The sequence below is a fragment of the Hyperoodon ampullatus genome, assembly GCF_949752795.1.
Source record: "Hyperoodon ampullatus genome assembly, chromosome: 9".
NCBI lineage: Eukaryota > Metazoa > Chordata > Mammalia > Artiodactyla > Ziphiidae > Hyperoodon > Hyperoodon ampullatus.
Window position 1 is genome coordinate 66,414,386 of NC_136922.1, and position 12,606 is coordinate 66,426,991.

Below are 12,606 nucleotides of genomic sequence, written 5' to 3' on the forward strand. Positions count from 1 at the left end.
GACAGGTTGACCATAAGGATTTAACAATCAGAGCAATTCCCCAAATGAGCATAAGCCACCAAAGTAGTGCTCTTGCTAAAAAAGTTATCAGGTCTTGGAACACATGAGATCATCTTCCCATTAAAGCATCTGTGACAGTTGCCTTAGATTGTAGATCTGAAACCTACGATTTGACAGATGTGCTTAACAAGCCAAGATACCTTAACTTTAATCCCAAACTTCACCCAGTGAACTCACTAGAGATGTCAGACCATTCACCTGGCCCACTTTAGTTTCCTCACATATAAAATTCCAGGAGTTAACTTTTAAGTTCTAGATTCCCATGAAACCTCCATGAAGATCAAAGATGAGAAGAGTGAGGAATCAGGTCTTATTTTTTTAAAACTTTTAAATGCAGTAGAAAACAGTAGCTCTCTGCTAGTTATGTAAGTACTTTATGATTAGTATTAAAACGTGGGGAAAATATTCTGAGGTGTGACATTTGCAGCACTGAAAGGCTGCACTACAAAAAGCAGTGGTTACTGTTAGGAAGTAATAGGAAAATGCAATGCAGAGCAGTAGTATATTAGGCAAATTTGAGTTGGCGTGAACATACGAATAAAGCCTCACTCTTCTCAATTATAACAGTATTCTCAAATTAAAAATCTGTCAAGATGGCAAGTTTTCAAACGTTATTGGCCAAGTGATTTATAAACTGTGTTTTAAGATATAGTTGGTGCTACTGTAAACTAGAAGATAAAATCACCTCCATCCTTGGTCAGTACAATGAATCACTCAGAACTTCTGTGACTGATTTTGGTGACTATGCTGTTATGTTAACATTTGCTGCTATGATTAAAATACAAAATGCCATCCAAGAATCAATTACGTGTAGTGAAAGTACTGAAAAACACACTTGATAATTGGTTACTTTGGAAAGGAAGTCAAATATGAGGAAATATGCCAGGAAAACATGAAGATATATGAGCTCTTAAATGCATTCAGGGGTGGGAGGAAGACAGTAATAATGCTGAGAAAATGAAAATTAGAATTAAAACAAAAATAAAAGTTACAATAGTTGTAGATTTATGTACTCCAAAAATTAATTCTTCCACTTTTTAAACTTAATCATACTCAATGATTCTTGAATTATGAAAGATCACCCATGGAGAACTGATCTTTCCTATGAAACACGACTGCTTTTTATGGGATTAAACAGTAATGTAAAGGTTTTGACCTAGAAAGAGGTGTAATTTTTACTAACTTTTATGACTAGTAATCATCAGAATGGTAACTAAAGAAAACTAGCAGACTCTTCCCTGGAAGAATAATGTTCCAATGGTTTGGGCAAAGTATAATCTGATGGTAAAAGATGAACTAGCAAAACAAGAATTTAAGACTAAACATAAATTATAAAGCCTATACTACCCCATTTGGAAACAAGCACACAGGCTTGTAGTCTCTATGATAATGTAAATATCTCATTAACATAAGCTTTAAGAGACATTATAATATAGCCTAATCTTACACACGAAGTGTGTGAAACTTACAAAAATAGCTATAGTGCAAATTTTAGCAACATCCAAATACACACATGTAGATAATAAAATTTTATCTGCTTTCAGTATTGATGCCATATTATGGGCCAAAAATCAATCACAAGTTGGTAATATATCCTTATATTTACACAAATTAAACTTATCACATTTGTTATTTATTTGAGCTCTCATGAATATCACATATTCAGAACCCTCCTAATTGTATATTTTAATAATAACATATATTTAAGTGATTATAAACATTCTTTAAAGTTAACCAGAAGTGTACTTTAGAAAGAAAAAACTGGTTTTAAACAGAGGAAACTCTCTAAAAGCCCAAATACCCATCCAACTCACTGGCTTTCAGGGAGCTGTATTGGCCCAACATCTATGTATTAACACACCCTCAGGGCTGGTGCTCAGGTGTGTCTAAGTGTTTGTTTGAAAGCCATCCCACAAGATGGCCAGTGGCCCCTGTGCCTCTCGGTTCCTCAGCTTTTCTTGTCCATTAAGCCAACCCCAATATGCTTTTTCCACTTCTATTCCCTTATCTCTAGTTATGATCCCTCTCTTCCTTATCTCCCCTGAAGAAGGAAGAAACAAGAAAGCTAATGCCTACTGAGCACTAAATGTTGAGGTTTCTCTGAACTGGACCCTGGGGCTTCATTTCTCTTCTTGCTATACTCACCCTAGAGAAGATGAAATATAAGCATAGCAGTTAAGAGCATGAACTCTGGAGCCACATTGCCTGGGTTCAAGTCCTGACCCTTCCACATTCTAGGGGTGACCTTGGGCAAGTTACTTAACATCTGTGTGCCTCAGATCCCCAATCTGGTAAAATGGGTATGACAATCACAGTGTCATGGTGAGGACTGACTTAATAGTTAAATGAATTTGAGATAAGTCAGTTAATCTAAAATACTTAGAATTATGCTGGCACAGAGTAAACCCCATATCAGGAGAAGATACTATCATCAATTCCCATGAATTTAATACCACCCATTTGCTGATGACTCCCTGTTTTATGTTCCCACTCAGATCTCTTCTCTTATGTCCCATTGCCTACTTGACATTTCTACTTGGACATCTCACGAATGTCTCAAAGGTAACATGTCCAAGACAGAATTCTTGATCTTTTCCCTTAAATCTGTCCCCTCACCACACCCCTAGTCTTCACCATCCCTGTGAATGCTACTCCAATTAAAATAACAGACATATCAGATGATAAATGGCAACTCACAGCCCGTTTTGGGAGAACAATAGAGATTAGGAGAAACTTTGGCAAACTGGGCTGTGTCCCCATTTAAAAGAGGGGAGGGGTAGATACACTTAGCTTCAGGGGATTGCTGTCAAGTAGGAATGTCAGCTCTGTGATGCTAGACAGTCTGCTCCTAAAGGGAAGCAGAAAATCAGACTTCAAAGCTACTAATGCTTCCCTCCACCTCACCCCACCCCAGATTCTCATTTAATTGGCCTGATGTGTGGCTTAGCTTTTGGGATTTTTTGAAGTTTCCAGGTGACACTAGTATACAGCTAAGGTTGAGAACCACTAGTCTAGTCCAGGTCTCCCATTTTTACATGTGTACAAACTGAGGCTCAGAAAAGCTAAATACTTTGCTCAGGCACCAATGAGTTTGAAACAGGTACAGAATCAGAAAACAGTTCCTCTAAGGCAGTGTTTTCAAACTGTGGGTCATAATACTAGATTGTGAAATCAGCTTAATGGCTTATAAACAGCATTTTTTTTTTTAAAAAAAGGACAGAGCAGAAAATCAAAACGCACTGTATATTATAGAGTGAGTACAGTGCATGACCTTTTTATTTTAAATGTATGCATATACTGCTCTTAGTCTCCATTTCCCTTTTCAAATCTGTTCTCCTCCTTTCTCTGCCTTGTTCCCAGCCCCAGGAGGCTGACCCTACAGAATGATTCAGCTGGGCCCCTTGCCTAAGGATTTCCCGTTGGAAAGCCAGTGAGAGGCACCAGTGGGAGATCAGAGGGTGGGCAGAGTGTCTGGGGTCACTCTTCTTGGGTGATCCTGCCCCCACTCCACAGCTCTCCTTGGGTTCAGCTCCGGAGGAAGCTCCCTTTCCCCTTCAGGCCCAGAGGTGGTAGCACCTTCCCACTGGTGACAATCCCTGGGTGCTTCAGTGTTCTTTGTGGGTTCCTTAAACCTGCTCACACTTTTGAAAATAGGCCACTTTTTAAATCTGTTTCCTGCCAGGACACTGACATAAACAGTTTGACAGAAAGAGAGACACATGCATAAATATACAGGGTTGGATTTTCAGAAGTGTGAGCAGTTTAACATAAATTGTGTTGCTTTCTGCAGGTTGTGGTCAAAAAAGTTAGGAAAACACTGTGTCATGGTTCTTCTTACTACACCACTGCCTCCCCTGGCTGATATAGGGAGCTACTGGGCTGAAACATCTAAAAATAAACATTTCAAAGACCTTCTTTATGACTGTTACCATTAAATGGTAAATAATGTCTAAAAAAAGAAAAACACGTTTATTAAAATGGATTTTTTTACAGGGCTTAAGACTGCCCAACAGTGGAAAGGGCCATCCTGGTAGGTAGAGAGTTCCCCATCAGTGCTTCACACACGTGGAGGAGATGAGAGACTAGGGACCCCTAGTCAGCCTCTCTTTAAAAGGTGTGCTTCTATCAGGGAGCCTCAAGTTGTAAAATTTCTTCCAAAATACAAATGAAACAATTTTTATCATAGCAAAATCCTGTACTAAAAAACCATACCATGTCAGCTCAGTTCTCACTCATTCTGGGAGGGACGAAGAGTGAAAATGAGGCAGCTTTCAAAAATGTCTAAACTCTGCTCCTCTTTACAGGTTTTGAGAGTACAGATCCAGAGAAAGAACCAAACATTCCAGGTGTGGTTATTCTCCAGAATCATCTTTCAAGCTGCCCCGTGTCCTCATGTAAACAGCTAGCAAGGACAGAAAGTCTCTAGACCTTGGTCTGGTCATCCAACCTCCATCCATCTGATGGCCAGTGTCCAGAGTACATCCAAAAATGTGGGACAGCACCTTCACTGTACCTCTTTCCAATACCCAAAGGGATGAGTCAAGTAAAGTGTCACACTGTTACATTAATACAAAACTTAGGTATGAACCATTACTAGATCCAAATATAAGCCATCCAATATAAGATTCAAAGGATATAAAATTACAAGCAAAGAAGATATGCACATAAGAAAATGGCAATAGATATTATTGTATGATTTGTTACTGTAACCTCCCTGAAGGAGTGATGCTGTTCCATATTTTGCTACAAAGTGGTTAATGTTTATAGTAGCTATCTATTCAAGAAAAATCCAACTTCATTCTGTCACCAGATATCAAATCAATATTATGCTTGTGCTTTTAGTTTAATAGCAACTAAAACTTGTTCAATGTTTTAGATACAAAGTGTCTAGTCATATAGTACCCACTCCTTTTAGTTCTGCTCCTCAGGATGTGCCCTGGAGTAAGTAGGGCAGGTGATAATCCCATGTCACAGAGAAGGCAAGGCTCGCCAAGGAAATAACTTGAAACTTAAACCAAACTTAAACACAGTGAACTGGATCAGGAGCCTCTGTCTCATCCACTGTACCATGCTGCCTCCCCAAGGTGAATTTAACTAACCTGCACACTGGCAAGGTTTTTCAAGCTCGCTACTGAAAAAAAGGAGAAATTTACTGAAAATACTGAATTTCGCTAGGCTTGAATCTACAATAGGAAAAAAAAAAAAAAAAAAGTACCCCAAAAGCAATATCAACATTTCTGAGCCCATTAAAATGTGTGTGTGTGCAGGCGCACACACACGGTGATGACTGGCTTTTTATGATTGAGTGGCTGTGATCTCAGGGGAAGCCGATTTGTTGTTTTTTATTCCCTGGTCTATACTGAACTCCAAATTCTTTGGGGTCACTAAAGGAATTTGAAAGGACCAAGAGTTAAATAATTCAGTAGCCAAAGCCCATTAATGACATTATATAGGAAAGGCAGTGTTACAGCATTTTACTTGCTGACTTAGACTTAGAAAAATTAGGCCTATTATCCAAACTGCTATAACTTGCCTTATCAGAATGTCGATCAGAAAACAAAGGAAACCTGAAGTCGGTCCACAACATGTGAATGTTTCAACTTTATTCTTTTCAGCACATTACATATCATCCGTTAGGTCAAGGCAGCGGATGAGGGGGAGCCCTCCATACCAATCTTTCCCAGGTCAGCAGGGTCCCAGCTTGGGGGCCCAAAACACAACACAACCGGGAAGGTGACGTGCGGAAGGGAATCACAAAGTGCCATCGGCGGTGTCTGCAGCCAAGAAGAAAAACAGCACGCCAAAATTTAATTATAAGTTTAGCAACTTTCTAGAACAGGGGACGTGCTCTTGCTTTGAGTTCAGCGGAATCGCTTCCAACCCAAAGCAAACCATTCTCCCGGACAGGAGGCGAGATAACTGGAAGGCTGCCGGCCCGCGCCAATCAGCAGCGTCCAATCTCTTTAGCGCAGACCTGCCAATTCGCGGCCAGGCCGGGCAGCTGTTGATCTCGGGGCCATTTTTTTTTTTTTTTTTTTTTAAAGCAGAGACAGAGAGCAAGTAGGAAGGGAGCGAGGAAGACTGAGCCTAGGGGAGGGAGACGGAAGGAAGAGATAAGGATGTCCCAGGAAAAGTCGGAGAGGGCTGCGAACTGGCAGGGACCGACCGGCGGGGCTCGGCGGCACGGAAGCCGGAGGAGAGCGGAGGGGAAAGGGAGAGGGGGGCCCGCGCCTCAAAGTTCCGCGTCCCGGCGGCGCCCGCGCGCTGGGCTGCTCACCTAGCAGGAGCGTGGTCCAGGTCCGGCCGCGACCCGAGAGCCGCAGGCCCAGCGCCCCGCGCAGCCCGGCCGCCAAACGCCCCCCGAGGCCGCCCCCGGCGAGCGGCGGGGCGGGCTCGGCGCGGGGCCCCTTCCTGCCCGCGGCGCCCTTGCGCCGAGGGGACGGGGGCGCGCGCTCGGGCCCGGGCTCCCCGGCGCCGACATCTGGTGCCCGCCTCAGCGGCGACTGCGAGGCACGGGGTGGCTGGGGCGGCTTGGGGGCCGCCTCCCGGTGCTTGTTCCGTGCCTGCAGGACCATCTTGGCATAGTCGCGCCCGCTCGCTGCGCGCGCCCGGACGGCGGCCGGGGAACGGCGGGCTGGCGGGGCGGCCCCGGCGCCGCTCACTCTCCGGCGGGCGGGCGGAGGGCGGGCCGGCCCCTCCCCGCTGGCGGGGAGGCGGGGAAAGCTGCAAGGCCTGGCGGCGGCTGCCTGCCTGGCGGTGCGGCCGGGAGGCGGCGCCGGACTCGCGCGCCCCGCCGCCGCTGCCGCTGCTCCGGTTGTCACGGCGACCGCGGAACGCCGGGGGGCGGGGGCGGGGGCGGGGACACCCTGTGAGCGGCCGCGGTCCCGCTCCCCCCCGCCCCTCCGCGCCGGACGCGCGCTCCCGGACAGCCAGCGCGCACGCGCGGGCTTCCGGCGAGGGCGGGGGCCGACCTGGGGCATCCCGGCGACCGCGGTCCTGCGTGGGACCCGCGCAGGATTCAGCCAGGGCGAGGGCACGGATCGCCTCCCGGGAGCGGCTGTCCCTCCCTTTGGGAGCGGCCGGGAAGATGAAAGGGCCCTCTCGGGGCAGGGGCCGCTGGTCGAAGTTTCGGACCCGATTAAGGCTGCAAGTGGACCCCGGGAAAGCCCGCGTGGCCCAAGCAGCTTGTCGCGGGGACGGCCGGACCGGGGAGGAGACGCTCGGGAATGACCACGTGGGGGCGCTGTGCGTGCGCTCTGGAGCCTCGGTGGCGCTGCCGCTGGAAGAAGAGCAGAACAAAGTAGAGCCACTGGGTCACGTTACTCCACAATGTGTGGCCTTGCAGTTTAGAGCGCTGCCGAGTGCAGCTCCCGCATTCGCTGATACGACGAGCGGGGCAACCCGATTTTAAATGGCAGCAGAGTATCTCAAGGGGAGCTGTTAAGGGTCGAGAGTGTGTGCCTGACATTAAGACTGAAAACCAGGGTAGGAGCCCAGGCTGAGGGTGATAAAATTGAATGGACCGAGAAGAAAAAATTATCGTATGTTCTGTTAGTTTTAAATGCTGTAACCTTGTGGCTTGAAAGAAAGCAGAAAAACTTTATTTGCTGTTAAAATACAAAACCTTAGTCGAAAACGCATTTTCTTACACGTAGCAAGCGGAAGGCATGACTGAAGGAAGCCCAGGAAGATTGGGAAAACCAGGCAGATCCCAGTTACCCTTCTCCCCCACACCCACCCTTGCATTCTTTGCACAAAACCCTACAGCCTCGTGGATAACTAAGTTCCTTTCCTTGCGGTGTCCGGTGGGCTTGTTCCAAAAAGTTGTCCTTAATTCCCAATTTTGTAAATCAAGCCACATCATTCTGATTATCTCCATTGTAATTCCAGGTGCTTCACGTGGCTGTGGATCCTTGCCCTTAAGTTTCTTTGTCCAGTGATTTCGTTATTTAAGGAAGTTAATTAACATCGGCATCCATTCACTGTTATGCCTTTTTAAGGGCAATTAATTATTTTGTACAGGGAAAAAATTTGCCATGCTAATTAATAATCCCTCATACTCTATATTTTGTGAATTTGAATTTTCACCTGTCTTTCATCAGAACAGGGAACAACTATTTTTAGACACTGGTTTTTTAAAATTATTGAAGTGATATTACAGAATGCTTGTATTCTGAAATTATGTGTCAGATGGATCCAGTGTGTTTCCCTCTTGAATTCAACTGGTACCATTTTGCCAGAGAAAACACTTGTTGAAAAAATAAATGAGTGATTGAGTGAATGAATGCAGGAGATAACATAATCAGATGAAGATTAAATATGCTGTGTTCTGTAGTGCAGTTGAAAGTTACTTAGTTCTAGCCCTCCTCTCCCATGGTCTCGAATTTCTAGAAAACAAAGAAGCTTTCCTACTCAACTTCATATTGTCCCACAGAGCCTAACCCAGAGCCTGACTGTGAAAATTTGTTGAACTGTATTGAAAGAGGAACACCTATTGTTTAAGCCATACCCAGTGGGTTTTGATCAGTTCCACCAGTGCTGAGGAGTTCCTTCTCTTCTTGGCGACCAAGTGGGGGCAGTCTAGCATATTGGTCAAAACACATGGTGACAATAGGCCCATATTCCAGTCTTTGCTCTGACGTGTACCAACCCTATGACCTTGGCCAAGTTACCAGACCTTTTTGAGTCTCGGTCTCCTCATCCCTAAAATAAGAGTAATAAAAACATCTACCCTACAGATTAGTAAAAATTAAGTAAGACAGTCTATGTAAGGTATGTAACAATTACTTCCATCAAAGTAATTGCTCGATAAATGTTCAAAGCAGTGGATGCTGTATATGGAGGGTGGCAAGTCTTCTGTCCTCCCGAAGCCTGAAGCTGACAGTCCAGAATGGATGTGAAGATGCAAAGGAATATAGTGCTGAGGAGCAAGGACAGCTGTGTGATGTTTAGACCAGACCCACAAGCTCTGGGCTTCAAGTTTCTCAGCTGTCTGAGCACTTGCTCCTCCCCTTGAAGTTTCCTGCTTCCCACACCTGCTTAACAAAGGATGACCATTTCATGGGTCATTAAGCTTGGATAAAATAGGAGGCAACTGCTCTTACTTCTCTCTCCCCTCCCCCCAAGAAAGGAGGATGTTTCACACAGGGAGAGTGGTAGAGCAAAAAATGGAATAGTCATGAAAGTTATGTGCCAGATTTCATTTTGTCTTTATAACTCTGAGACCAAAAGAGCAGAGAGTGCAGTTTATTCATATTCATATCTTTAGGCTAAGGGCTGCCACATAGTGGTGGATGCTAAAGAGAGAGAGAGAAAGAGGGGGGGACTGAAAGCTGCTTTAAAAAAAAGTGTGTAGATGATCCTAAAAATTAATTCAAGATTATAATGAATACAGATTAAAGTATTACAATTACTGGTCACCTTTAATGCCTTTTTTTCAGGAGTTCCAGATGTACCAGAAAGGTACTTCCTTATGTGACACTATAGAAATACTGGATCAAAGCAGACAAATTCCAAGGATAGAAACCCTACAGAGCAACCACTCATGAAGAATCCCTGGTCTGGTCACCAGAATACAAGCCCAATCCTTTTCTCACTAAAAGCTACATATTGGGCATTTGAAATAAAAAATTTTAATTAAAAAACTAATTTTGTAAAAGCTTTGGGGATAGAGAAATAGGAAATTAAAAAGAGGAAATGCACATAAAATAATAAAGACAAGTAAATGCCCCAAAATAAAGCCTAGCGATATTAAAGTATAGGGACCAGGGAAACATTGTTAAATGGGCAATGAAAAGCAAAATTTGGTCAAGGGAAGACTGCCGGGAACCAATTTCCTTATTTCTTTACATTTGCATTTTCAAGGCCCTAATTAAAACTTCCAAATTTCCGCCTTTTCCTCCCACTCGCTCTCCTACCCACAAGAGTGGCAGCAAAAGGAGGATCTTGACTGTGGCATCTGTTTCTCATTTCCTTGAACTAGGTCACTTGATCTGTTTATTGCAAAAGTGTCTGGGGGTCAAGTTCTAGATTCTGACAGTTGTGTCCCTCAGCAGTTGCTCATATCAAGAGAGGAACCTGCATAATCCAGGCACACTTCACAGAAACCTAAAATGAGTGCAACAAAGTATATCTGTATAACATTCAACTTTCCACAAAGCCCCAACTTTAGCTTGTCACTGTGTTATAATGAATATTTATTTAGTATCTGGTGAGAACAAATGTAAATTGCCACTTTATTGCTTTTCAAATTTTATCTTGTCTTTCTGGTAGCTGACCTTGTAATTTAAACTGTTCATGCTCCAATATCTGTTCCTGAGAAACTCAGAAAGTTCATTATTAGTCCTAGTTCTAGTGCACTGTCAAGAAACACTCCATTACAGAGGGGCTTGTCTCCCTAAAATGCAGTTCCTGTTACTGAGGGCTTACTATGTCCTTGGTGTCTTAGTGGATTTCAGAGACATTAAAAATTCACATAGGGCTTCCCTGGTGGCGCAGTGGTTGAGAGTCCCCCTGATGATGCAGGGGACACGGGTTCGTGCCCCGGAGCGGGAGGATCCCACATGCCGCGGAGCAGCTGGGCCCGTGAGCCATGGCCGCTGAGCCTGCGTGTCTGGAGCCTGTGCTCCGCAACGGGAGAGGCCACGACAGTGAGAGGCCCGCGTACTGAAAAGAAAAAAAAAAAAAATTAACATAAAGTCCTTATCCCCAAAGGTCTTACAGTTTCAATGGAGAGGTAGGGTAAGCTAGGAGAAAATATGATTGCGTAGGGAAATATGTAATTCAGAGCACAAGTTCTGAAAGAGTTCCAAAGAGAAAAGACCGCATCTGATACGACTGACGAGTTTTCAGGGAGGAGATGAAACTTGTCTAGGCCTTGTTGGAACGATGGATCTTTGAACAGAAGGAAACTTGGAAAACACGTTATAGAGAGGGAGCAACATATATCCGAAACCCTTGTGTGCTTGGCCCATAGTAAGTGCTAACAGGAACATCTTAAATCCTTTTTGGAATGAGGAAAGGAAGAAACAACTAATGTAAGTTTGAGGAATAAATAAAGGGATTAAAGAGATTGGAGCATGAAATGCTTAGAGTGCCCGGACATGGATCCTGGGTCTCAGAGCCCCCGAATCTATCTACACCTGAGCAGACTCCTCGCCAAATGAGGCTGAGCACCTCTGCCCCTCAAACACACACACACACACACACACACACACACACACACACACACACACACGTGGCCTTAGGAACACTGGGAGCCAATGAATCCCACTGTTAGCCTCTAATGTGAACAGGGACTTGCTGGCATCCAGCGGGCTTTTGCTGACTCATAGCCTGAGCCTCCCCCTCACCGGCCGCCAGATGCAGATAAGGTGGGGGACTGATTCGTTTGGACATTGAATGGTCAGTCCTCCGAGCCCATTCTCCAGGGTAAGCACCTGGATGTATCACACAATTTATCCTCTCCCCACTAAGCTGTTTCCTCAACCCAACCTTACCTTGTGCTCCGTGAGGCTAACAATCCATCCCTAATACACTCAGCTCATCTCAGTGGTCTGTACCTCTTGGCTCTTTTCAGAGGCCCTTTCTCCTGTAACAGGTTCATTCCCTCATATCTCCACCCCCTTCTTTCCCTGGAGCTCCTTTCTGCCTCTGGAAAGCTCCTCTGAAGCCCTTGTCATCTCTACCCTTCAATCGTTGCTGTCCTTTACAGACTACCTGGTAACACTCCCCCCACCGTTTACGGTAGCCCTGGCCCCCGGTCCTCTCACTTCCTACTATTGCTGCAAATGACTTGAGCACCTAACACTGAACCTCTCTGCTCCTTGATATCCTCATCTCTGGTGACCTGCATTCTTACTCCACGTCACTGCCCCACTCCAATGGCCCCATCCTGCTTCTTGTCATCACCTCAATCTGGCTTTGCTCCTTCATTTAAAATCCAAGCAACCGGGCTTCCCTGGTGGCGCAGTGGTTGAGAGTCCGCCTGCCGATGCAGGGGATACGGGTTCGTGCCCTGGTCCGGGAAGATCCCACATGCCGCGGAGCGGGTGGGCCCGTGAGCCATGGCCGCTGAGCCTGCGCGTCCGGAGCCTGTGCTCCGCAACGGGAGGGGCCACAACAGTGAGAGGCCCGCGTACCGCAAAAAAAAAAAACAAAAAACTGCAGAGCACAGTAGTACACAGCACTGGTTGAAAAAGTATTTGGAAATTCAACCTGGAAAGCCAGGGGTTCATCTCCTAACTCCTGCTCCTCCCCTCAGCCCAGACCCGGCTTTCCTACAGCTTGGAAAACCTGAGCAGGAATCTCCCCTTCCCCCTACGCCTACCCTGGACTGGCCAGAGACAGAAAGAGCCTGAAAATGATGGATGTAGGGAAGGAGCAATGAATCAAGGTGCAAGTATGAGAAGCCAGTGAAGAGAGTCATGAAGTATTTGGGAGAAAAGATCCTCGTGCCAAATCTCATTTTTCCTGGAGCTACCCAAGCCCAAGACACATTTCTGGAGCCAGCCAAGAAATTTTAAGTATCTTGAAAGCAAAAGAAAT

At 45.4% G+C, this 12,606-nt stretch overlaps 1 protein-coding gene across 1 annotated transcript in view; it reads right to left on the reverse strand.

Moving 5' to 3' along the window:
* Window positions 1-6,635, reverse strand: part of DPY19L1 (dpy-19 like C-mannosyltransferase 1) — a gene marked incomplete at both ends in the record, with an annotated part of 95,504 nt that extends 88,869 nt beyond the window's left edge. The window contains one exon of the mRNA XM_079711610.1: window positions 6,338-6,635. Coding sequence (XP_079567736.1) covers window positions 6,338-6,635 — 298 coding nt within the window. The remainder of the gene's footprint in view (window positions 1-6,337) is intronic.
* Between the last annotated feature and the right edge of the window lie 5,971 nt (window positions 6,636-12,606).